The sequence below is a fragment of the Rutilus rutilus genome, assembly GCF_951802725.1.
Source record: "Rutilus rutilus genome assembly, chromosome: 21".
In the NCBI taxonomy this organism is placed as follows: Eukaryota; Metazoa; Chordata; class Actinopteri; order Cypriniformes; family Leuciscidae; genus Rutilus; species Rutilus rutilus.
In genome coordinates this window covers 30,038,205-30,065,670 of record NC_140226.1, presented here as the reverse complement: position 1 = coordinate 30,065,670, position 27,466 = coordinate 30,038,205, and the positions used below count along the sequence as shown (strand labels likewise).

At 39.4% G+C, this 27,466-nt stretch overlaps 1 protein-coding gene across 4 annotated transcripts in view; it reads left to right on the top strand.

The window, feature by feature from the left end:
- The window catches only part of tmem260 (transmembrane protein 260), a 51,864-nt gene extending 48,868 nt beyond the window's left edge, over window positions 1–2,996 (top strand). For 3 of the 4 annotated variants that reach the window (XM_084393165.1, XM_084393166.1, XM_084393167.1), the window contains 3 exons: window positions 440–493; window positions 603–687; window positions 2,166–2,995. In XM_084393165.1, coding sequence (XP_084249291.1) covers window positions 440–493; window positions 603–687; window positions 2,166–2,420 — 394 coding nt within the window. In that variant the 3' untranslated portion in view covers window positions 2,421–2,995. Of the gene's footprint in view, window positions 1–439; window positions 494–602; window positions 688–2,165 lie in introns of all 4 variants that reach the window. The other variant, XM_084393164.1, reaches the window with a different exon arrangement.
- The last annotated feature ends 24,470 nt before the right edge of the window (window positions 2,997–27,466 follow it).

Genomic DNA, 27,466 nt, shown 5'->3' with positions numbered 1-27,466 from the left:
GAAGAGCTTATAAAATGTGTAAAGGAGTCAAAACAGTGGCAGGAATCCCTCCGTCACACACAAACAAAGATCTGCTGCGTGGAGACGCGGTTCTGACGCCTGTACTGAGCATTCTGTCCTTTTTAGGGTCACATCTTGTGACATCATGTTTCATTTTTGGTTCGTTTACATGTATTTGGTCCATGTTGCGTTCATATTTCATTTGAACCGCACCAGAGTTGGTTTGGAAGCGGACCGAGACCCATCTTTTCAGCGGTCTCGTCTCTGTCCGCTTGTTTGGTGCACCAGGGTTCGGATGGCAGTTATTCAAATGAACCACACTAACAGAGCAATCGCACCAGGGTTAGTTTTAATCCAACCAAACATGCCAAGTGTGAACACACCCTAAATAGCAAATCAAATGACATTACATAGATTTTGTTTTATTCCACCCTATCAGCTTCCACCCTGGCTCCTGGGAGAGAGTTGCCAATGAGGAGATGTGGCAGGCCAGGTAATACTGCCCTCATCACTGTGAGCTTCATTGTTCGGTCTTGTGCTTTAGTGGCACAAGACCTTCATATATAGCTACATGTTTATACTTAGGTGCTTTTACTTTTTAGGATGAAGACAGCCTTCTTCCTATTTGACCTGGCTGAGAACATGGAAAGAGGACAGCAGGCCCGTCTCTATGAGCTATCTTACTATGTGAGTAGGAAATTACATCATACATTTTTGGAATTACAGTGCTTGCAAAACAGCGCTATATATATGTCTCAGTATTCAACTTTTTCTTCTTAAAGTCGGCATGAAATGAAATCCTTATTACCCTTATCCTTTTCTAAATGCATGTTATAGTGAACTTATTTTTTTCTTTACTTTTTTGACCTTGTAATGTTTAATCAAAATGTCATGACTGGACCTTCCAGTGAAAATGACTCTGGTGACGTATGTAGGACTTCTCCAATTTTTTTTATTCATTTAAACCCTGCCCCTGCGAGCTTAAGTTCATCTTCCTCTATTTTTGATAGCCCCATATCTCAAAATCCAATCAACAACCGATACATAAAACCAAGCAACAAATGTTTTCTTCTTTGATAATCTGTTTTATATGGATGCTTGTTTCTGTCACTGAATAAAAAATAAAAAAGGTAATTGACTTGTCTCACAATTCTGAAATTTTTCCCCACAATTTCAAGTTTATGTCCTACAATTCTTACTTCTTTTCTCAGAATTGTGAGATATAAAGTCACAATTGTGAGTTATCAAATCAAATTCTGAGGAAAAATATATCACACAATTCTGACTTTATAACTCTCGCAATCGTTTATATCACACAATTCTGAGAAAAAAGTCAGAGTTTCGAGATGAAAACTCTTTTTGAGAATTGTGATGAGGAAAAGTTAGAATTGTGATATAACATATTCACAATTACCTTTTTATTTTTATTTTATTCTGTGGAGGAAACAAGCTTCCATAGATTTATTTGGGTGTACATCACAATTTGAAAGAAAAATCTTGCATTTTTTATGACTTTAACAGGTTTTTGTAATTGCATTTAGTTTGGTTTACTCTTTTTTTTTTTGTTGTTGTTGATTATTTCAGTTAGGTGTGCATTTAATTTGAATAAGAACATTAAGTTTGAAGATTGAAAGTCTCCATTTGGCACACTTTGATAGAATGTTCACCATCCAAAATTCACCCAATAGAAATGTGCATGTTGAATTTTTTCATGTTTTAATGTCAGAAAACGATGCACACTGAGCATCATCACAGCAGCAAAGCAGCACTAATGCAGCATTATACACAGATTCAAAACCTAAAACCTAAGCTTACCTAAAACCTTTAACACTTTTCATTTGCTACTACCTTGCAAGCTCTGCTATTACCTTCAGGAAATGAACATGTGTCTCATGTCACGTGAGATTATTTGTAGGCTAAATGCAGTTTTTTAAATCGTGATTAAATGTTTTCTATAATTAATGTTAACCGTTGATTCAATGTTGTGTTTTAAAAATCTTTTAAGTCTTATGCAAATAACCTTTTAAATCTTTTACAAATATATAATATAATATATTAAAAGGTTTTTAAAATACAACATTGAGTCAGCAGTTAACATAAATTATAGACGACATTCTCTTTAAGTTAAATTAATTGAAATCTTTGTGGTATTTTTTTATTAACAGCTGTATTGTCAAATAGTGGATGCCCAGGTAGACTACCCAGCGAATTGGGATAAGAACCTGGCTCTTGCCGCAGAACGTCTTCTCCAATCAGGGGGCAGAGGTTACGATCTGGATTCCCTCCTGAGTCGCAGCATCCGCCACTTCAGCCGTTACCTTCAGAGAGAACCCACCGATCCCCAGAGCAAAGCCATCCGCTCCATCATCACGCACCTCAGGAAAGAGCGGGACAAACTCAGAGACAGACGGAAGGGTTGACACAGGAAGTGACAGAAATTGTCTGAAACAACTCAGAGAGCCTTCAAAACACTGAAAACACCTACGACACATAGGTGTAGATAGCACAAGAAGGTAAGAGGGAGGGTTATAAATATAAAGAGCCATAAAGAGAAAATACATAGACCATGTTTAATGTGTATTTTACAAACACTGAGATTCATCTCACAGTAAAATGAACTCAAAATGCTAAAATGGGTCAATATGTCAGAGTTAAGATCTTTTATATTGTAGGGTATGAGCTATCATTGTAACATTCATTTAGTTTAATTTCATTAGCAATATGATTTATTGGTCAGTTTTACAAAAATCAGGGATTAATTATATTTCCTCAACATGCTAAAGTCAAACACCCAAGAACAATTGTTTTCCATAGAATATGGCTGTTGTTATTTCATTGTTATTGTTAACCTTAGCCAATTTCTGTCCTACATGAGGAGAATTTCCACAGTGAATGTAAGGGACTCAAACTTCTGAACTGAATCTGAAGTGGAACTTGCTATATTTGTGTGTGTGTGTGTGTCTCTTTTGTAATAAAATGTCACACTTTCAATATGTTAATATCCATTGAGTTGATGATCAAAGGTGTGCTGAACCTCAAATCCCACCTCTATCAATCTTTCCCTCTCTTCTCTTTTTGAGTAATTATTCTTTGCCCCCTGCTGTCAGGCATGTCTCTCTCTCACTTTAGGATCACAAAGGTCTGAGATTGAGATTGAGGGAGGGTGGGCACAACCATAAGAGATTAAGAATGACCCATTAATCTGAAACAGATTTGAAAATGCAGCATCCTTTTCCCTGTCTCTTTTTTTCCTGCTCTGCCTCTACCCCATCATTTTCCAAAACAGTTCTAATTCTCTTTAATGCAGAGGTCTTCAACAGTCCCCTAGGGAGTCCGCCAACTATTATTTGATTCTACACGATTATTGAACTCTACATTCTGATTGCGTTTTTGTTTACTTTGTAAGATAAACAAAATTTGATTCTGTGTTGTCGGCACTTGATGACCAGTGTAAAAGACGAAACCTTTACAGAAACGATGATATGCGTTATTAAGGGGAGGGCAGCGACAATCGGCTGGTTTTGGATTCCTGAAGAATGGTTTCATCCTGAGTTCAGGATGTCAGCCACACCTTATCACAATATATATAACATTTCCCTTTCTCATGTACATTCATCTCTTCTTCCACTGAGCTGCTTTCTCTCAGTCCCTCTCCGTCCCTGTTTTTTGCCTCTCTCTCATCTGAGGGATTGTGTGAACCCATGGAATCGCCGTGACCGTGGATGCAGGCAGGGAGCCACAGCAACACTGGAATGTGGGGTGCCTGAGCAGATAAGAGCTGAGAACCCAGCCAGGGAGAGGGAGCAAAGACAAGCAAGCGAGAAGTAATAAGTACATAGGATGGTGTACATGGCACGATAGGACAGAGTTAGACGGGAAGAGCTAGAAAGAGGCGAATGGACACTGACAAGACAGAAATGAAATCGCAGCACAGGGACTTGGAGACAAAAGAAGGGAAGGTAAGAGAGAGGCCCATGAGTGGTAAACTCTGAGAAGGAGCCAAAGAGAGCAGTGCCGTTACACACACACACACATAACATGGGAAGCCAGCCTTATTCCTCTTTGCATTTCATTTACATCCCTGGCTGTATCGACCAATCGGATTGGGAGCAAAGCCCGAGGCTTAGGAGGGGAATAAAAAGACAAAAATGCCTTCGCTGCTCTCATCCCTCTCTGATAATACCCCGTCTGTTTCTCCTTTCTCCTCCGCACCCGGAGAGAAGTAGATACTGTCCGAAATGCCATAGCAGAAGCGACACCTCCGCTCCCTATGCTTTGCCGATAGACCTCGCCAGCAGCGGGCCTGAAAAGGGGGCTTTAGCTGCGGGGCCAATCTCCTCTACTTCCTCCTGCTGAGGGAGTGAAAGGAAGGGATGGAGGACAGTGGAGGAGGATGGAGACACAATATGTGGAATTGGCTATAATGCATGTGTCACATTTCAGACTGGGAGAAATGAAACTTGTCCAGTGTGGCAGATCGCTCTCTGTTTAGACATGCTTTTCTTGTGTCTGTAACCGAAGGCCACTGTCTTCCTGCCCAGTCAGTCAATGACTGCGTATGAATTTGTGGATGAAGGTACCAAGGTTGTCCAGTTCTGCTCCAGTAGAGCCACCTTCCTGCAGGGTTTAGCTCCAACCTGCTCTAAAACATCTGCCTGGAAGTTTATAAAAATCCTGAAGACATTGATTTGTCAGTTTAGATGTGGGGTTGGAGGAAGGTGGCCGTTCAGGTGCAGGACTGGACATCCCTCTCCTGACGTAACTCGACCAAAGATCTCAGAAACTGTACTGAATCTCTTTCTGCCAGAAGAAAACCCACTGTTAGAGATGCTGCCTGGCCCTTATCTTCTCACTGCGCTCCAATATAACCCTTCTGTTTTTGACCCTACAAACAATCCCCAAAGACCTGTCATCTGCCTCACTATCATCCCTCTTCCTAAAGTCTGCCTTCTCCATATCCTCATATCTTTCTTCATTAAACCTCTGAACAATGGAACGAGATATGAGAGGGATTAGGCTGAGGCAGAGATTGTCTCCATTTCTCTGGATTGATTCTTGAACCTGTGTTTAATCCCTGGCCTTGGACCCAAATAGCTGTGGTTGACTGTCTGGGGTGGGCTTTGGAAGCTGGTTGAGGGGGAAGAGATGAAAACTATGGGCTGCTGTACTGGGGGTGACACTGAGCAGCTCATGTCTGTGTTGTTCCCGGTGTCTTTGGAAAGCCCTGATAGGAATGAGGCCATGGAGGAGCCATTGAATCAATAGATGAATTGTATCCACCGGCTAGAGTGCTTCTAGACAGTAGGTTGGGTCCCTTTGATGATTTCAGTGTAGGCAATGTGTGTACTGTATGTGAGTGTGTTTGAAAGCCTGTGGATACCTGAACACTTAATCTTATTCTGAACATGTAGACTTTGGTCATTTCCAGGAGTGACAACTGCATTCAACCAAATTAACTCCCAAAAGACTCCCAAATATTCTTAGTGTAGAGGATTGAACCAAGGTATATCTTGTTTTTATTCATTTATCAATTCACTCTCCACCGTAAGTTGCTCCCACCAGCTCTGTAGTTTAGGAAAGGCCAATAACTTAGATTTTTTTAGGGTACAGGACAGAAGTTGTTTAATGGTACTAGAGGTCTTTCTCCCTGGGAACAAATGATAGACCAGAGTTCTTCAACACCTGAAAGGCCATTGTCCTGCAGAGTTTCCTTCCAACCCTGATCAATCTTACCTGCTTGTATTTCTCTAGTAATCCTTAAGACATTGATCAGGTGTGTTTGATTAGAGTTGGAGCTAAAGTCTACAGGACATTAGCCCTCAAGAAACACAGTTGAACAGCTCTGTATACAATAATACCAAAAAAGACCTTATTTAAACATCTTAGTAACAAGACGAGCTGCCAAACGATTTCTTTCTTTCTTCTTTCTTTTCTTTTTTCTTTTTTTGGCTGTACAGATAATTTTCTAAATGTGGAATGTCAGATTCGAGTGTGAACTGGTCTCGTTCCCAAACCTTCCCGCATGCGTAAAAGAACAATAACAAAGATGGCATGCAGCATGCTGTCATATTTAAGTAAACATAGAAGTTAGTAAGTGTTTAAGCGTTCATTTATAAGGTGATGTGCCGCTGAAGCCAGTGAATTTGTTGTGCAGGCGATAAGGAAGGAGGGAGGAAGCAGACAAAGTTTTGCTTGTATATAGAGCTGTGTAAATTATGAGTGATATATACTTATGAGTATAACAGCTCACCGTCCCTCCACTGACTAACTTCACTGCCGTCTTCCATATTCACTGAGTGACCTAACCACCAGTATGTAAAATCTGTGTAGTGACTCCCATCAGCGCAGAATTGTGATGAATGACCGTTCAGATTGAGGTCTCATTGCAAAACTTCAGACCTGTATCTGATATATGACCATGTACGTAAGTGGCCCAAATCAGAATCGAAAAGATCAGATTCCATGTGCCTTGTGCTGTTCTTACTGTTATGTAAAAAACAGATTCAAGCAAAAAAAAAAAAAAATCGGATTTGGGCAACTTTTGCGGGCAGTCTGGACCGTAGCTGTAACTTATATCACTCATGCATACAGTTTAAGACCAGCTTATAAAATATCTGTCTGCATTCAATCATTTGTACAACTGAGCAACAGGCCACACTGTGATAAGACCACTGTGATCCTTTTGGAATATCAAAAGATACTAAAGATACTATGACCAACAGCCATTTCATAAAAGATCCTTAGCTTTGCAGCTTAACATAAGAATAGCCTAATTTTCTGATACTTGTATAGGTCTATTTAAATAATGGTGAGGTAAACTCACAAATTAAACACCTTTATGAATGCCTTGCAGGCTCTGAAAAAATATGTCTCATTGTAAAAAAAAAAAAAAAAAACCCTCAGAAAGGGTGAGATGATATCTTACCTTTCATGTGATGAGTTGCTCTAAGTGAGATGATGTGTGTTTGTGTGTGTGTGCCCAGAGCAGTGTTTCCAATTAAACGGACCTGTCTTCCTTCTCCCTCCGGTTCTAATTTTGTGCCACATTAAAGGAGTGCGACGCCATTGAGGACACAGAGCCACATTTTCATAATTTGCTGCCTGAACGTGCTTGCATCTGTGGCTGTGAATGCATGCCTGAGGAAGAGGAACAGCCACCATCCACTGAGAAAGAGAAACGATATTCATAGCTGCAATATCAAGTACGTTTTCTCTAATTTACTGGTCGAGGATGCGACGAGACACAGACAGATGCCTCATTCTATTTCTGACAAACTCCACATGCTTTCTCTACTTCCCAACAAACGTGTACAAATGGTTTTGGAACGTTCTCTTTGACGTGTTCAGAGTTGAAAATCTCAAGCTGTTGCAGTGCAATATGACAACGATCATGCCTGGTGTAGATATGCTGGTCTAAAGGTAGTATACAACATGAATGCTGTAAATCTTAAGACATACAATAACTTTTTGTAATGGACTGAGTGCAGTTTCTCTGAATAACAAGTGGTAGTTTGAATATGAGAAGTGAAAATAACATTTAAAAATTGAGTGATCATTTTTGGGTGAACTATTCTTTTAAACTCTCCGAATATTAAATCGTGTTTGGATCCAAACAGCTTGTTTTAATAAAATACCAATTCCAGCTTGTTCATTACAGCCATGTTGATGGTCAATCAATGGATTAACTTAGAAGGTTTCTACGTACTGTAGTTTCATTGGTTTACAATTCATATTGCAACAAACATTTAATCAGGGATTGCTTGGTTGACACTTTTTCATCATTTCTTGTGGAAAATATTTGTGAAGGGCTTAAACGGATGAATCACGTTCTGAAAAGTTTACATTTCCACCCTGACAGACAGGAGCTAATCGCAGCATTGGGGGAACATTGGGAAAATGTTTCATAATGGGCAGACACCGGCTAATCTAAAAAGCTCCCCATTTACAAATGGAAATCCCAGGATCCAATTGGGCTAATGAAGAGAGTTGAGCGGGATAATACGATGTGCTGTAATGCTGTGTAAGAGGCCTGTAATGTTGTGTTGGTGGTGAAGCCTCTGTGCTATGAGTTGTGTGACTGACTGGAGAGACTTCCAGAGCCCGAAGGCCTGGCTGCGACTCTCAGCGCCTGCCTCAAGAGACCTCTTCCTAGTAAGATCTGTCTTTCTCACCCTTTTGGAGGAGGAGGGAATTCGGCATGCTGAAGTGGTGCAGAATGGACTCTCCTCTGATCTCTTGCCCCATCCGTTCCTACTGTTCTCCATCTGTTTTTCAGTTTCAGATGTGGGTTCGAACAGAAAATGAACTGAATGAGTCTGTACTGTATTTTCAGTCTTTCTCCATGTGTTACTCTCGCTTGTTGTCCCGCTTGCACTCGTTTCTCTAGTACTATACTGTCTTGGTGCCATGGGACGGTGGGGGTCATGGGTGTCGAACATGGTTGTCAAACGCATAGTTTAGTCCCAACCCAAACACACCTGAACCAGCTAATAAAGGTCCTCAGGATTACTAGAAGCTTCCAGGCAGGTGTTTTGGAGCTGGTTGGACCGTGGCCCTCCAGGAGTGGAGTTTGACTCATGCATTGCCTAGTAATAGCATAGTACTTTTAAAGGGGAACTTGGCAACTATTTCAACTTAATAAAACCGTTTAGAAATAATGTGGATGGTTAAATAACCTGTTCTGGTGAAAATGGAGACTTTCCTCGCTCCCCCTTGCGTGCAGGCGGAAAACCAACCTTGCAACATGGGGACTAACGTCCCGGTAAGTTGGAAATGGGAAGCGAGAAACACAAACTGCTTTACGGCAATTCGACATAAACACACACGCCATATGATACTGTGATGTATTTCCCACCTTGGTTTTACCACACGATAAAGTTGGCCAGCTCCGATAATAACAAATGCACATGAGCAGCGGTAGAAAGGGGGAGGAGGGTGCCGCATTACGACAGTGTTGTGAAATATACGCCCCACAGCTGTAGGGGGAGCTCGTTGAGAAAACATGCGACAACAAAAGTGAAAATCAGCGAAGAAATAGCTAGAGTTGCCAAGTTCCCCTTTAATCTCTCTGAGGTTTTAATTACTAATCATACTGTAAACTTAAGTAAGTGTTCGTGCTGCCTTAAAATTTTAAGTTTAGTCAACTTGAAATGTGAAGTTGTACTAGTTACAACTTGGATATTTGAGTTGACTTAACTTACAATTTTAAGGCAGCACAAACACTTACGTTTTTAGGTTGAAACAGCTTTTTTTTTTTACAGTGATTGTTTCTATCTACTTAAAGGATACTTCATATATTTTTAAAATAAAATAGCATTAGCATAGAGTTATGGTGCAGTCACACTAGCGAAATTTTAACTAATAATTTTGCATGCAAAAAAAAAAGACAGTGTCCATTGTCAATAGTATAGAGAGGAATGAAGCACAGCTCACACAGAAGTCACTTTCAAAACAAGCAGCTTTAACAGCAAATTCGCATGACCAACTTGAACATGAAGTCAAATCTGTGCGGGGAACCTTTTTGTCCGGACGCGAAACTCCCAATCACACATATTCCTATTGGCATGACTGTAATTTGCCCGCAAAATTTTGAGCAACGGTAAATGTGACCGCACCTTTACACATCTGTCTACTGCAAAACAAGATGGTAGTAAATATTAGTTACTTGGTTCATTACCAGTTTCATCAGCTGTTTTTAATTTATGCTGTCATTTGGTAAAAAAATTCAATAAAAGAGGACTTTACACTTAGCATTCAGTATTATGGTACTGAATGATTATTATATTAAGTTATATTGGTACTTCAAATAATGGTATTACCATTGTACATGACCAAAATAAACAAGTCAAAACCATAGTATTACTATGGTACCTTGCACAAACAGTGCCCTCTCTTCTAATACCTGTTTCCTTTCTACCCCTTGTTGTCACTCGTTTTCACCAGCGACGGCCCCTCCCCCTCTCTCGTGCAGTCGCTCTCGCAGATGTGCACAAACAAGAAGAGATTAAAGCAAAACGAATCTAAACAGACAAACGGAATTAGACTGACGGGTGTTGGTGGCCTGGGTTGGAGTGATAAACACAGTGATGCTGAGTGTGTGTGTCTGTGTGCGTGTGTGTTTGTGCATGTGTGTGCTTTCTAGTGTCTAGAGGATTAACAGTGGTTAGGTGTGTATGCTGGGTTGATTGCTTTTGGGGACTGCAAAGTGTTTGTATAATGCATTCTGTTTTTGTAATTGTTTCTTTTTAATTTCTATGTGACATCAGCCTGAACCCAGTGTTTTCACTGACACGTAAATATGTACAAATTAAAAATATATGCGCACATATGCTGTATACAAACCAAATGCTAACATATACTTTGGTGGATGATACCAAAGTTAATGGAATTTTTTTTGTTAACATCAATATTTAGGTCCTGGTCACCGTTTCTTAGTTTTTCATGATTTTTAATAAACTTCACTAATTAATTTTAAATGGTAATTTGGCTTGATTTAAAAAATAAAAATAATAATATATAGGCTATATATTCTCATTAATAAGAGGTTAACCTGCATGCATAATGGTAATATAAAAAATAAATAAAATGTTTTAAATTGTTTTAGATTGTCGCACCACAGGACATTTCTAAAAACCCTTCATGTCATCAAAATATGAGAGCTAATAAATAAGACACTACTACTACATTTTCACACACAAATCGACAGAAGTCATGCTCGCATGTAGAGTGACTGCAGTGCAAGTCTTCAAAGTGTCTCGTACTTGATGTGTGTGTGCCCCGTCAGCAGGCATAAGTGTGTCTGAAGGTGAGAGTGTGTCAATGGCCACTAATGGGTTGTTTTGATCACCTGTCTGTGTCTGATTTCAAAGCTGCAGGCTACAATTTCATAGGAGATGGAATGTGTGTGTATGTGTGTTAGAGAGTGTGTGGAACATTGGTCTGGCAGACACATTTTAGATCAGATGTGTGGATGACCACCTGCTTCCAACTTATCGTCTCTTACAGAACCGCCAATTACTTTAAAAGCTTGAACTGCAGTGTGTAATTTCTGCACCACTAATGGCACCAAATGGAATTATTAAAACAATTTCCAAACAGGTTTCCCCATCTTCCAAATGCCATCCCAAACGCAATGCCATTGGTGTTGTTTTTGCATATGTAGCCAGAAATGTGGGTAAATGTTGAAAAGATTGCATATTTCACAAGTTGCGATGTAACAGAAGTAGCGACCGATAATTTCTTCTGTATTGTGACGGATACATTTGAGTGTAAAGGATTATCAAAAAAAAAAAAAAAAAATGTAGGATTGGTCTTATATTCTTCATCAATTGCAGCTGATTGTAAGTAAGTGCTGGTTTAAGCGGGCGAAATGTTTAGAGGAGTCCGGCATACATCACCAGAGAAAAGTCTGTAATTTCACTGGAAGATCGAGTTGTTATTATTATTATTTGATTTAAAAATTAAGAGGTAAAATAAAAAAATAACATATTTGAATTGATTCAATTTGATTTGACTTAAAAGGTGAAGTATGCGATTTCTCAAAATCTTTGTTGAACACTGTTGATATTTAAAATCAATCCAAACAAACACACTCCTCCCTTCATTGCTCCGCCCACAAAATGCACGAACACGCGACGCAAGAGTGGATGTCTCTTTATCATAGCAGAAGCGAAGCAAACTAAAGCTTCGCGAAAAATAAAGTGAAGATGACAAACGAATGACAAGGAAGCACAAAAGTGTTTTAACACTTCACACAAGTACACAAGTACCACAGTACACAAGAGTACATACAAGCAATAGTTTGTTGTTAGCCAGCAGCACACACTCATAATCAGTGTTACTCACATATGGAGTAACTTCGGCGTCCATTTTCAGGCCTTCCCGCTTAGTTTTCTCCAGTGCTGGACAATGAGGCACACAAAGATTTTTTAACTACTTTAAAATGGCTTTTTTGGTCACTTATATATCTGAATATTTATAGAAAATTTACCTAACTTACCTAGTCCTAGCCTATCACTTGAAGCAAAAAATCCATCCTTCTGTCCTTTTAAATGTCCGTGTCAAAATAGAACATTCGGTCGTTTAGTGAAGCTGATTGCTGTAGCTTAGGAATGGGGGTCTTCCTTTATTTAAAAAAAATAATAATTAAATATCTCTACTCTCCATAGTAACATCGGTAGCAGTTCAAACTAATATCACGTAATTTACATCTCCTCTTCAATGATTGGTTGATATACCAAGGAAGGTAAGCTAGCCTCCTCTGCCATGTTACTTTTCTCAACACTCCTAATCGCTGAAAGTGAATTACTCGATGGTGATTGGCTATTTATTTTTACCAACGGAGGCACAAGTCTCCGGCTATGGATTTGCCTCCCCCTCCCCTTCCCCTTCCCCTTCTCTATCCCCTCATACTCGCGTTTCGCAGATTCGGCATATTCTGGGAAGAAGCGCGCAGTAATTACACTTAAAGAGGTGAAATTACAAACAAGAAATACACATTCTGAGACATAAAATTTTGGGTAGGCTGTGCCTCCCTTGATGAGTCGCCACTGGCGCTGGAAATCTTTTCTAATATTAACGTGGGTCCTAAAGCTCTTGCCTGATCATAACCCTTCTTTTTCCAGTGATATACCTCTGACCTTTTCTCTTTTGTAATGTCTCTCAGCCGTCTCTCTTTCTACAGTCTTTCTTCAAATCTCCCTCTTGCTCGCTCTCTCTCCTCCCCCATCATGAGTGGACACGCCCCCTACTGCTGATTGGCTACAAGTTTGTTGTGGTGCTTGGGCCATTTTAACAGCGTTTTTCAAAAATCCCTTACTGCACCTTTAAGGATCTTTTTATTATATAGAATGTCTATTCTCTTCTATCATATATCCCTAGATGATGTATAAGTCATTGTCAGTCTTTTGCTATGTGGTTGCTGAGGTGTTATAAGTGACCCTGGTACTATGTTGTTGCTAGTGTGTTCTGGGTGGCCGTTAAGTGCAAGTTTTTATAATATTTTTGATTTTCATACATGGCTCAAGTCCCTTCTTCAATATAAGTATATGGATTTGGCCTGTTTTAGCAACCATCTGGCAAAATGTACAAGTTTTATTGCATACAAAACAGTTCACCTCTCCTCGCTTGTTCATGTCTGTATCACAAATGTGAGGGAAAAGTTACAATAGGTTGCACTTTATTTTACAGTCCTACATGCTATGTACTACTTATACAATAACTGTGTAATAACTAGGTACTAACCCTGAACCTACCCTTAAACCTAACCTTAACCCATGTACAGTAGTTACCTTATATTACCAGTACTTTTTCTTAGGTAACAATGCTGTAAGTACACATAAGTGCACATACTGTAAAATAAAGTGCAACCTACTTCATGTAGGAGCATAAGTAATAGTGATGTTTGCCTTAAAGCAATAGTTCACTTCAAAATGAAAATTCTGTCATTATCTACAGACAGTTGGACCCCATTGACTTCCATAGTATTTCTTTCCAACTATGTAAGTCACTGGGGTCCAAATGTCTGGTAACCGACATTCTTCAGAATATCTTCCTTTGTGTTCAACAGAAGAAAGAAATTCATACAGGTTTGATGGTGACTTGATGGTGAGTAAATGATGACATCATTTTCATTTTTAAGTGGACTATTCCTTTAACAAGCACTATTTGTTTTTGTATAACAGATCTTTCTACAGTAACAGACTGCAACAGGCCTTTGTCCCACCTGGGACAGACATTCCCAACACTCCACAGAATCTCTTCCCAAATACCAGAAAGCAGATTACATGGAAGAAGTGTTCAGACCAACAAAAGATTACAGACTGTAGACATCCTCAGCCCAATGCCCTTTAACCAGGCTGCCGAAGTACAATGCAGTCTTATTCCATCTCGTCCCCACAGCAAAGCTCTCTCCGCTACGCTGTCTGTTGGTCTGTTGTGGTGAAGGGATCGTTTCTGCTGGAAAAGGTATTCTCCTAATGACACTGTATCACACCAATGCCCTATCTGCTCAACCGGTATTAGTTAGGCTTTGGGGTTCAAGTGACTAAGGGGGTTTAGAGATGGATTTAAAAGGAGAAGAGGAGAGAGTGAAGAAAGAGAGAGAGACTCTCTGTTGTTCTTGAAAAGCTGTATTTATCCAGGATTAGAGACACCAACATGTTAATAATTGTTTCTCAGAGAACTGCGAAGAAGCACTTCCCCTGTAATCCCCTAATCAGACATTACACCTCTAAGCATGCCCGCGACACAGGCACACCAACTGCTCACGCTCACTCACTTTCCCAGCATCCCACCCGTCTGTGGTGTTAGCGACGCCCACCATACTGCGCAAACGCCAAGCAGTGATGCTGTCACAGGCCTCTCAGGATGAGCTCATGGTGAAGGCGGCAACAGTCAACCCAAGGCAACGATTGGATCTTTAGTGATTGGGACATGTCATCATATTTCCTGAAGCAAGCCATTGGGCTCCTGTGGAGTCCAGTGGGTTCACTGTTGTAGTAGACTAACTTCAATAATACGGCAACAAGTTGTTCAACTAACGCTTCATATATTTTGTATATGTATTTAACCCTAAAAGTCTCCAATAGGCTTAACATTTCAAGAAACATACTAAAAGGGTCAGTTAACCCAAAAGTAAACATTCGCTCATTTGCTTATATTGTTCTTTATGGAAGCTTGTTTCCACCACGGAATAAAACTATTTAAAAGGTAATGCAACTTTTCTAAGTCTATAAAAAGTCGCAATTGCAAGTTATAAAGTCAGAATTTGATACAAATAGCGAGATATAAACTCGCAATTCTGACTATATCTCGCAATTCTTTCTTTATACAGTGACAACTTACAAAAACAACTTTATAAATGAGTTATAAAGTCAGAATTGTGAGATATAGTATCTCGCAATTGTATATAGTATCTCGCATTTATAACTCACAATTGCGAGTTTATATCTCGTAATTCTTTCTTTATACAGTGACAACTTCCAAAAACGAAAGAGTTATAAAGTCAGAATTGTGAGATATAAAGTCCAATTCGGACAAGAGTTTATATCTCACAATTCTGACTAAATAACTCATAAAGTTGTTATTGTACGTTGCCATTGTATAAAGTCAGAATTGTGAGTTTATATCTTGCAATTCTGAGAAAAAAAGTCAGTCGCAATTACCTTTTTTATTTTTTATTCTGTGGTGGAAACAAGCTTCCATAGTTCTTAACCTGTCTGATTTTCTTTCTTTTGTGGAACACAAAAGATGATATTCTGAAGAACCCATATAATAAAAGACAATGGGTTCCAAAACGAAACAATATTGGACACCACTGACTTTCACTTACACAACTTCCGTGTTCTGCAGAAGAAAGAAAATCATAGAGGTTTGGAACAACATGAGGGTGACTAAATGAAGACAAATGGTTATTTTTTGGGGGTGAAATAACCCTTTAGCTTTTAATGACCTTTCCTAATTTTATGAAAGCTGAAACCCTTTCACTATATAATAACATGCTTTAAAGGTTATCCATGAACAATATTACATCACTGTTGTTTGGGGTCTCAAGGACCCCACCAATGAGGGCTGTGATACCTGGAGAAATGTACACATTATCATTCATCTCAATGGCAGTTGCTCTGCTGACACCTGAAGACCCAGAGGTGTGCAACCTGCATTCTGGCTTTGCTCTTGGGCAGTTCCAGGAACAGTTTTTAAAGCTAATCACCTGAGCCATAAGTGTCATGCAACTAATTACTCAAGAGCCATTGAAAAAGGAAGCCGTGAAATAGCAGATAGCATGAGACAAAGTGATGATTATAACAACTGAGCAACGTTTGTTAATTAATCTTAGTTACTTTCTTTGAACTTCATCCCTTCATAATAAAAAATAAAACACAAAGTAAATAAAGCACAACACAGATTTATTGAAGCAACTCACACACAGGTTGCTACTGAGAATCCTTAGATCCTTCGAAGCTATACGTTTTAACGTTCCACCAAACCCTGAAGTTTAGTGTTGCTAGCACCAGTTAAGCTACATAAACACTTGCATCATTTTACCCATTTTAGGCCCTGGTACTAAGATGTGGTATTCTAGCTAGTATTAAGATGTGTTTTGGTCGATCGGAGACACATTCCCGGTTACACCTGGTGTTTAAATCTGTCTCTTTTGTCCACTTTCAACCACTTCTGTTCTGATTTCTTCGAGGGGAGAGTCTATGGGCGGTTTAGATCTTTCGATCTAATGGATGAATCCGTTTTCAACTACCTCTGGAAGTGGTCAAATGTCTTCAAAACGTTTTAGACCCCGTTTACACCTGTATTTAGCGTCGTCCACTTGTGATCCGATCGACCAAAACGCATCTTAATACCAGGTGTAAACTGGGCTTTATGGCACTGTTAAAATATCCTACTCCAACGGGCTGCTAAGTTTTGCTGTAGGCCATGTAATAAAGTGAGAGGGTCATGTAGATATTGTGTAAAAGGTCATCGAAACACCATTCCTCACTATCTAGGCGGTCTTGAGGGCACGGGGGGCAATGAACCTCTGTGAGTTCATTATTTGTGCACGCTGGGAGAATGACAGACTGACAGGCTCGCTCGCTCTGGGCCGGCTGGAGGGTCTCAGACCACCGGCTGTGCTGGAGGTGAAATGTTTTTGATCTTTGTAGTCTCTTTCGTGGCGTGTCAAGACTGTGATGTTCAAAATGTTCAATTTAATTATCAGCATTAATGGCCAGTAAAATCAAACTTCATGCAAAGTGCTCATTAAAGACATAAACCTCAAAAGTGAATTCAGGTTATTATATGAGGCCACTGATAGTGTGTCTCAACTGTTAATGCTTAAAACAATAGTACACTTGTTTAGAGCAGCAGGTGTGTGCTATTGTTGTGTTTTTTTATCATCTGCCTCGAGTTTGTTCCGTTTTCATAACAATGGCATCTCAATCCAATGGCCCATTGTTGACTTAATTTCACCCACTGTATTTCTCTTTGTTTTTCTCATGTTTTACTATTTTTTTTTGTTGCCATTGTTAATGATGAATGTTGATTGTTTGTCATCCGTCTCTCTCCCCCCCCACCCCGGTTTGGGATGGAGAGTGAGTAGCGGGGACACAGAGGGATTAACCTGGCAGAATTTAATTAGTGGGGCTGTTGTCTCTGCCTTTAACCATCCAATCTCCTCCAGCAACAGCTTGGCCTGTGACGGACAGGCCTCGTGTTTGGGGTGGGGGGGTGTGCGTGTGCGTATGCGCGCGCGTGTGTGTGTAAATGTCCCTGTTCTTCCACTAAAAAAGACAGCAGATGAGTTTATAATATGTATGTAATATTTATTTAGCTGTTGGATGGTTTAGCAACTAAGTGAATGCAGCAAATGCCTGGGACATTTCGTGGCTGCTATTATTTGGAGAACAACATGTAGCCCTTAATATGATGCTTTTTGCTCTCGTCCTCCGACCCCTCCCTCACCCCCACCCCCGGCGGGTCGTATTGAACGTGTGGTCCAGCGCGTGGGCTTGGGGGCAATCATTGGCAGATCTGAAGCTGACACTGTTGCATTGTAATCTTGATGCTAAGCTTCCCATTAACCCATCTGGGGTCCAACGCCCCGCATAACCTCTCCAAACACACATGCACACACACTTTTGATGCTGGTCATGTGCGGGAAGTGTGCCTGTACACGTAAACACCTGCTGAGCATTACAGAACAATTAATACCCACATATTCCATAAAACAAGAGCAAAAGCCCCTAAAATATAGCCTATACCTGGAGACAGTGAGGAACCCAATGACATTTTCACAGGTGTACAAAAACAATATAGTTTTTTTTTTCTTCTAGAAAGTCTGACATTTTCAAAGAAATGAATACATTTAATCAGCAAGGATGCATTATATTGATCTAAAGTGACAGTAAAGAATACTGTTATTATATTATAAAAGATTTCTATTTCTATTCTATTCATCAAACTTTCTATTCATCAAAGAATAAGCATTAGAATGACTTCTGAAGGATCATGTGACATAATGATGCTGAAAATTCAGCTTTGCGTCACAGGAATAAATTGCATTATAAAATATATTAATTTAGAAAACAACTAAAACAACTTTTAAATTGTAATATTTTTTACACAATATGTGTAATATATATATATATTGAGGTATATATACAGAGTGACTTGAGAATGAAAATGTATGTTGTCAACATATAAAGAGGATTTGTAGAATTAGAATTATACTATTATTATACTATTATAGGTGATGTCATGTTGAATTAAAAGTCATGGTGGTTTGGATAAAACATCAAACCCTAAATGCATTATAAAACGGCTTTTAAAGATCTGTCACTATAGTGGACACCGTGCATCAGAGGATTAATATAAAAGTTGTTTTATACGTTCAGTATTTATGTTAGAATGAAATGGACTAGGAACATGTAAAATGAAATAATTCTTTCACCATTTAAATATACGGATTCCCGAATAAATTGCTTTTCTTTCCTTTTTCACTAAAGAGACATTCAGAAACTAAGCTTCTGTAAACCTCTAAAACAGTCTCACAAACACCCCCCCCCCCCCCCCCCCCCCAAACTACTAATTAGAGGCTCATTAGGAAACTCTGGAGGTTTTATGTTTCACTGTCCTACCAGGAGCTCAACTGTTCACTCAAGCTGACAGCAAGTTGGCTGTGATACATTATGTCAAAAAACCATTCAATGTTCAACAAACTTCATTTTAGGGCTGTTTTAATCAATATATTGCTTATTTAACCTGAATTTCTCTCTCTTTCAAGTGATTCAAGTGAAGTTTCTCTTATTACTATGCGCTATTAAAACTTACAACACATATTATTAGGTGAAACGTAACCTTTGTGACTTCATAATCTAAAGCTGGGAATTAGTACTTATTTTGCAATGAAATTTAAAGCCCTTGTTATTGAAAAGTGTTGTTTGTCTGTTTTCCACCAAAAGCCAAACTACAGTCCCAACAAAGCAACCTTATTTCCACTGTTCCATATATCCTTCTTTATTAACATAAAAATGACAGCTAGTAAAGAGAGTAAATAGATGCGTTGTTTGTTAGAAACTAGGCCAAACGACTGCTGGCAAACAGAAGGGCCGTCGTGGGTCACAGTCTCGACGCGGAAGCGCCAAAGCCTCCACAAAGGAAACAATCAACAAAAACAACTCTCACTAACGCGGAAAGTCGTGACGTAGTACAGTCTAGACAATGTGTCATAATTTCCATAGAATTTGGAGAAAATGCAGACTTTTGTATTTACTGACGTACTGTATATAAATGTATGCTCAAGCAAATTCAATTTAAACATTCATTTCATCCAGCAACCATCTGTATTTTTAATCAGGATGATGCAGTATCTTAAACACAGGTACAGAATATGGTCCAGTTTGATATAGTTTTCACCGTAACACAACCCTGGCCTACGACGTGAGGTGTCATGCGAGGTTAAAAGCACTGCCCTCCGTGGGGACTCCAGTGTGACCCCCATGATCCACGTCTGCTCGTCCCCGGGGACTCAGAAGTCAATAAAAATGCTATTGTGAGCCCAAGAGTGTAGTCAAGTGGACAATCAACTCAATCCATGTACATTTACGCTGGACCATTGTGTCAAAATATATTTTCTAGGCTTATAAGAAAGAAATTCGAGCCTCTTTTTTTTTTTTTTTTTTTTTTTACAGACTCTTATGCAACAATATCTTAGAGGACATATGGGTTCAGATGATCTGACCTTGATTCATTCCCGAAAAGTATTCACTTAAACAACTAATTTCCTAATCTAAATATGTATATGGTCAATGACCTCTTAAATAAAGGTTTAATTCCACCATTTGCACCATTTGTTTTGATGTAATATGAATTTACAGAGAATCCTTCGCAAACACACGGACTTATAACCCACAAATAAATAAGTCCAAACAGCTGCCCCCGAAGCACACGGCTCACCAACTCACGCAGGGGCCCGGACAGGGAGTCTAAACCCCACCAGATTTGCTCCATAATGCCCTTACCCCCACCCCTCAAGTTCCACATTCTGCCCTTGGTTGTGTGACCCAGCCTAAATAGCCCTTTTGTCTGACTGGGACAAAAACCATTGGCTGAGTGTCTGGTGTAGCACGTGCTTTGCTTTGTGCCTCTCTGCGCACTGAACAGGTGGGCACAGACACTGCAAATTAGAGGAAAACTGGACAAAAACAGGGAGAAGTTAAAGCTGTCAATCACCCTGGAAAACTCTTAGATGTCATATTTCCAAAATCAGCCCAGGAGGGCAAATCTTGAGATCAGATGTACTGTATCTTTACTTTGTTGTTTCCTTCAGATTATCCCACAACCCATGGGTATCGTATTGCTATGGGAACTGCTGAGGTGACCAAGAGCAGGTTAACCATGATTGGCTCATTTGAACTTTCAAACAACACCTGGTGGTCTCAATGGGAGTGCATTAATACATAACAACTGTGGTGTCACAATGAGAAATATATTAAGAACTAAAGCTAGTTATTAGACATGTTGATATTTGCATTCTTTTTCAAGTTTCAGCAATGTAATTATTAAAAGAATGTTCATATTCAAAGTCAAAGGCGACTTTATTGTCATTTTTAGCACATTGCATGGCAATGGTAAAAAACAAAACAGTTTCTTCATGGAATTGTGAAGGAACAATGCATTTCTGATGAAAAATCCTCATGTCTTTGTTTATCTGTTTATGTGCTCTATTTATTTTTGGCTAAACAAGATCTTTAACAAATGATTATTTAATTTTTAAAAACAGGCTTTTAGAGTCTCACTATTACTAATTAAATAGGGAAGACCCGTGTCACACTCCTCTATTTGGGTGATTATGTTATGCACATGCAGGTAGTAAAATCTTTTTTTGTTTCCCATTACATGAACTAATGAATCTGAATGACTGATTCATTAATGGAAACAATGGCCAGTAGTACCTGAAGCAAAGTTGAGTGGCACTGGGGTCAATGGTGCAGCCGCTCACAGAGCAGTTTCTGAGAGCTCACAAGCACTATCAAGTGCTCCGATTTCCCCAGCCTTTGATTAGGATGATGAAGTATTCCCAAGCCCAAATCACCTCTTTATCCTCAAACAATTATGAGCCCTTGGAGGACTAATTATCCTGCTTTGGAAAGGGACCTGAAAGATGATGGAAGAAAAAAAGGAACTATTGCAATAGTTTAGTTAAAGGTAGGGTAGGCAATTTCGGAGAGGCTAGCAATAGCAAGCTACCTTTGAATGCATAAGATCCCTCCCTTCAGAGCATCTCCAAAACCACGCCTCCTTCAAAACACATGAACGCACACAGCGAAGTCACGAAATGAGAGATGGCGTTAAATAACCTCATCTCATGTTTTTCAATTCTGAAAAAACAGAGATTCTAATTATTGGACAAAAAACTTCCTCACGTAATAACCTAGAATACTGTCTAACACTTGATGGCTGCTCTGTCAAGTCTTCGTCGTTGGTCAGGAACCTGATTGTGCTCTTTGATACCAATCTTTCATTTGAAAGTCACGTGTCTAGTATCTGTAAAACCGCATTTTTCCATCTTAAAAATATATCTAAATTACGCCATATGCTCTCATTGACAAATGCGGAACAATTAGTTCATGCGCTCACGACATCAAGGCTAGATTATTGTAATGCTCTACTGGGTGGTTGCCCTGCACGCTTAATAAACAAACTACAGCTGGTCCAAAACGCAGCAGCTCGAGTTCTTACCAGAACCAGGAAGTATGACCATATTAGCCCTGTTCTGTCAACACTGCACTGGCTCCCTATTAAACATTGAATACATTTTTAAATATTGCTGACTACTTGCAAAGCACTAAATGGTTTAGCTCCGCAGTACTTAAGCGAGCTCTCAACGCATTATAGTCCTTCACATCTATTGCGATCTCAAAATTCCGGCCAGTTGATAATACCTAGAATATCAAAATCGACTGCTGGCGGTAGATCCCTCTCCTATTTAGCACCAAAACTTTGGAACGGTCTTCCTAACATTGTCCGGGAAGCAGACACACTCTGTCAGTTCAAAGCTAGATTAAAGACACATCTCTTTGACCTATATACACATAACACATTATAGACTTCTATAATTCTAATGTTAGGCTGCATAGATTAGGTCAGCCGGAACCATGAACACTTCCCATTAAATCCTGATGTACTCGTTACGTCATAAGAAGTATGGCGTCTCCGCTAATATTAGTCTCTCTTTTAACCCCGAATCCGCCGGATCCAGGCCGTATCCAGATCTGATGAAGGACCTGCGCCTGGACACGACAACAACGCAGTCCTGAAGTGTCAACTAGTCTCTCCCCTGTGAAGGCCTCCTTCCCTTCCCTTTACCTCTGTACAGATAAAACGTTGTCAGGATAATTCCGGTTCACGTGGCTACGCTGAAGCGATTAATAATTCTTAATTATACATTTTTAAGGCCAGACAAGTAGTTTGTTGAGGGTTGGTTTGTAAAGAAGGACTACACGCCTGCGCACATATATATTCAAACGCGCATACCTACAGTATAGACTAAACACATGATGCCATCATGGCGTTTTCGCGGGTTTGCGTTTTTGAGGTTTGCGCAGAGATAACCTTTTTTTATTTTCAAGGCTTGCGCCTTGGAATCTTTTTCAGGGTTTGCGTTCTCAAGACACTAGGCACTGTTTTGTGCGGATGAGTAGGCCAGAGTGCGATGAGTGTTTTCTGTTAGAACGGTGTCGTGTTAGCGGCCCCTAAGTTAATAACTAATGATCTTTGTAACGGAAGTGAATCACTTAATCAAAACTAACTTTAGCTGGACAATAACTTTATTTGAGAGTTGCTGTGAAGCCATAACAATCTCGGTTTCTGTAATTTCCTGTTATCACTGTAAAGCTGCTTTGAAACAATCTATATTGTTAAAAGCGCTATATAAATGAAGGTGACTTGACTCATGTCTCAAAGCACATTTTGCAACAATAATGAACGTTAAACAACGTACAGAGCTCTTAAAGGGTTAGTTCACCCAAAAATGAAAATTCTGTCAGTAATTACTCACCCTCATGTTGTTCCAACCCTGTAAGACTTGCGTTTATCTTCGGAACACAAATTGAGATATTTTTTATTAAATCTGAGAGCTGGATCACTCCTTCATGGCTGCTTGGTAATTGCATCTGCCGGCCCAGAAAGTTAGTAAAGACATCGTTAAAATAGTCCGAGTGACTACAGTGGCTCAACCTTAGGTTTATCAAGCGACGAGAATACTTTTTTTGCGCAAAAACAAAACAAAAATAACGACTTTATTCAACTATTCATTCTCTTCCTTGTGTGTAGTGAGTTCACGAGAGCACCACGACGCATGCGCTAGAATTGTAATATAACTATATAACAAACAATAAAGTTTACACTGACTTCATAACTTAATTAAAAACCAAAAAGCAAAACACACCTGATGCACAATCTTTGTTCTTCATTTTCTAGAAGAATGGCATTAAAAACTTTGCTTAATTTTTGTGTATTTAATTAAAAGAAGGTACACCGCCATCTTTCTCCGACGAAAGTGACTTAAACGCACCACTAGATTTCCCAGAGCAATGGTAAATGTGACTGAGTCTTAAGTACTGAAAAATTACGAACTGAGGTTACAGAAGTTCATTCACGTAAATAACCGAACTGTAAACGAACGTAACTGTATTCTGCTGCTGTGTGAACGTGGCGTATTATTACCTAAGCACCGTTCAGTTACCAGTCATTATTAATAATATAAGAATGCGTTGCTGAAATATAGTTAATTAGATAATTATTGCTAAAAAGCTATGTCCTCTGAACTGACCCGCAGGGACTGACAGAATAACAAATCCTGACTCCTGTCTTTTTCCACTAATATACAGGCTCAGCATCAAGCGCAGTCCATTCAGGAGAGTCTCAGAGCAATAATCTGGTTTTCGTCTAATTAATTAGTGGTCTCCATTACTCTTTCTAACAAGTGCACCTTATTTGTAAGAGATTAAGAGCAAGTGAGAGCTCATTGGAAAGGTGTAAATGATTGGAAAGGCCTCCTTTGTGCACCTGCTTAATTGGGCTAATGATGGACCCCAGAGGGTTTGCAGTGGAGGAGCTACACGTGTCTCACCAGGATGAGTTCTGGCCAAGGTACAGCACAAAGACTAAAAATTAAGAAGAACAAATGCTCAACAGGCTAGCAGTGGTGGAAAACCACATGCACTAGATCAAATACACTAATGGACATTTATTAACGTGTTACATGGGGCAGTTTAGATGAACTGTAGATTCCTGTTGACCGAGTTCTGGGAATGGCTGTTCGTGTTTGGGATTATCAGTTTGCTCTTACCCTGTCTGTTCATGTAGGACATTTAAAAACATTGCCATTAGAGTCTGAATAATCCGCTGTGAAAGTATTTCCATTTGTCCCTTTAAGGAGATTTTTCATTAATGGGCTACAGGCCTAACAGAGGAAATAGGCTAGATGTTGGGTAGCTGTGCCATCCAACGTAATCCACAACTTTAGTCTCATGGGGGGGCCTAAATGGACTCTGAATGCAGACCTTGGGTGTGCATTAGCTAAATAGGTATTAACTTGACCAGTAGACGCTGCTATGACACACAGTTTCACCACAGCATATGTTCATAATCAGCTTATACATTTTAGTTTTAGTTCTTTTCCGCCGCCATTCCAAATGACCAAATATTGCTCGGTTTAATCGTGCTTGTTCACGTGGACTTTGGCGGTAGTTAATACCAGGATCAAAGACCAAACAGGAGACCAAGGCTTGGAATGACAATGGCTAAGGTTCAGAGTTTTAAACACTTTCTTGTATGCTGTTTCCACCTTCTACAATTTCCTCCAAGATGCAAAATTGTTATTTTGAATGATGACTTAATGATTAGGAATTCAAAGGAAAGAGGAAGGAATCCAGCGGAATGGTCTGTTCTGTGTGTGTGTGCGACCTGTACATTACCAGACATCAAGAGTTGTCAGAGTGTTAGTACTATTATCAGTTTCATATATCCACAAATCCACAGATTTATGTGAGCTGTCGGAGAAATTAAAATCACATGCTTTTTGGTGCTCTTAACCCAATCCCTTTAGACTTCATTTTTAAAACATCTAAATCTGTTATTACTGGCACAAAACCCTTTTAATTTAATCTTTGACAAGATTATCAGATTCATTGATGATGTCACAAACTTAAATAAATAGTGCAAAAAGTGAGCTTAGACTGGATGAGCGGGACAAAATAGATACCCCGCTGCTCAATTGATTAGCTTTGATGGCCTGATTATTATAATCATAATTTATCAAAGTAGTAGATGCAGATCTTAATGATCTAAAATAGCCTCTAACTGAATGGTAAATCAGGGAAAAGCTATATTGTATGCTTGTTAATACAGTAAATCAAACACTTTATTGGCCAATTAACAAGCATGCAATACATCATATTTAATACAATATGTGGTCTGCAGTTATTTTTGTGCTGTTTGGTGTGGTAAAATTAATAAGATAGTAGGGGTAGTGCTATAAATATATAGCCTATATTCAAGCTGTTGAGCGCAGTCAGTTCCCTTCCAATCACGCACAGGTTGTCTGATAGACACGGAAGAAGGGTCGAGTCGAGGGACCAGTAAACTTCCGTGACTGCCTCTTGCTATCCCAAGCGCCAAGGCAACCTGTGCGCATAAGAAGCCTCTGGCTCGTGAATGGTTAAAGAGAGCCCATTGTTTAGCCTAACATCGACCAACGCGGGGTGCGGATTAGAACGGCGTCTGCCCGTCCCATATGTTACTTCAGGACTGCGTTGCCCGTAATTAAAAAAGAAAGATGCGCTCTGCAGGAATGGAGGCCCTTGGTTTTGCTCATGAACGTCAAGGCGTCTGATCTTTCAGTGACTTGTGCACTATTAAAACAACACCCTATTCGAAGTTACAACCCCGGAGTGCATCCTACTGTGTGGCCGAGCATGCCTGTACACATATGAAACAGACTGTAACAGCATTGTTAAAAGTCAGTACCATGTACGCACGTGTTGTGGGCTTCCTTCACGCCCTGTTTATCGGTAAATAAACAGTGAGTCGTTCCAAACATCACGGACGAAACTGGTTTATAACCACACGATGTAAACAACTTTGCCTCCTAATATTATTTTGGACTTCTTTTAGAGACGGAATAGGCTAAATATTTCAGCACAGAACTTTAAAGTATAGGTAGAGTATTTATAGTGCATGTATTGTGTTTGTAATGTTTGAGAGTTTCTCAAAGATTGTCGCGCCTATCTCAACTTTACAGCACGTTTCCCAAAGACAAGTAGGCCTACATATTTATAAATTAACGAGAGCCCAGACTACTTTAGCTACGTGTAAATTGACCATTTTTTCTCGGTTTCAGTTTACACACACATGACATTTAATAAATAATAGGCTATAGTTTTGATGGTTGCGAAGACATTGTACACTGTCGAAGAATAAAAAGATATTGGTTAAAATCGCACTCTGCGCGTCACGTGACTTTACATAAGAGGCGACAATGATAACTTTATGTAGGCCTACTTTTATGTTACTAATTGCAGTGGATATAGATATAGGCTATTCTCAAAAACGATTTCACAAGAAAATGTTTATTAATTGACGTAACCGTCATTGTTCTGTGTGCATCTGTTAAGTTTGAAAGGAGCAAAACTGTGCCAAATAATTGCCACAAAGCCCCTTAAATTGATCAGCATCAAGAGAAATCCCATTAGCCTAAATGTATTTATCTTTCATCACTTTCATTAATCTCTATGAAGTTGAGCATCAATATTTCTGGAACCCATGGCTTACCAAAAGCCATAATAATGTCTTTAATTAAATTCAGAAATGTTCAATAACTTCTAGCGCCCCGCTAACATGACGTGCATTAAGCATTTCCAAGTTTCTTGGCATTTTCACGCTATTTTCATGTTGGGAGACAAACTCTTGAACATATTAGTAAGAATCTCTGCCTTAGTTCCTCACCTGAAGATATGCAAAGCTATGAAAACCCAGAAACACAAAATGCCGAATTATATGAAAACTGTATTTTATGCACATATGCCTATTAATAGGCTATAAAATATGTAGCCTATATTAATATCGATAATATCCAGTCCAAATAATATTGTCCATGTTTTTCCCTCATGCATGCAATTTATGTGCATCTCTATATGGGCTGTAATAATACATTTTATCAAAGGCTTTATATTGTGCAATTGAAAGCCGTGTGCTGCAATGAAATATGACAGCATGAAGTATTTATGCGCATTACTAAGATGGGGGGTTATTTACAGTGATAGGCCTATATCAGAAATCAACAAAGAGCAATGCATTATATATATATATATATATATATATATTTTTTTTTTTTACCTGTTATAAGATATTTCTGTAGTGCCCCTGAGTGTTGGGGGTGGGTGGCAATGGATGGCATAAAGTTTCGCGT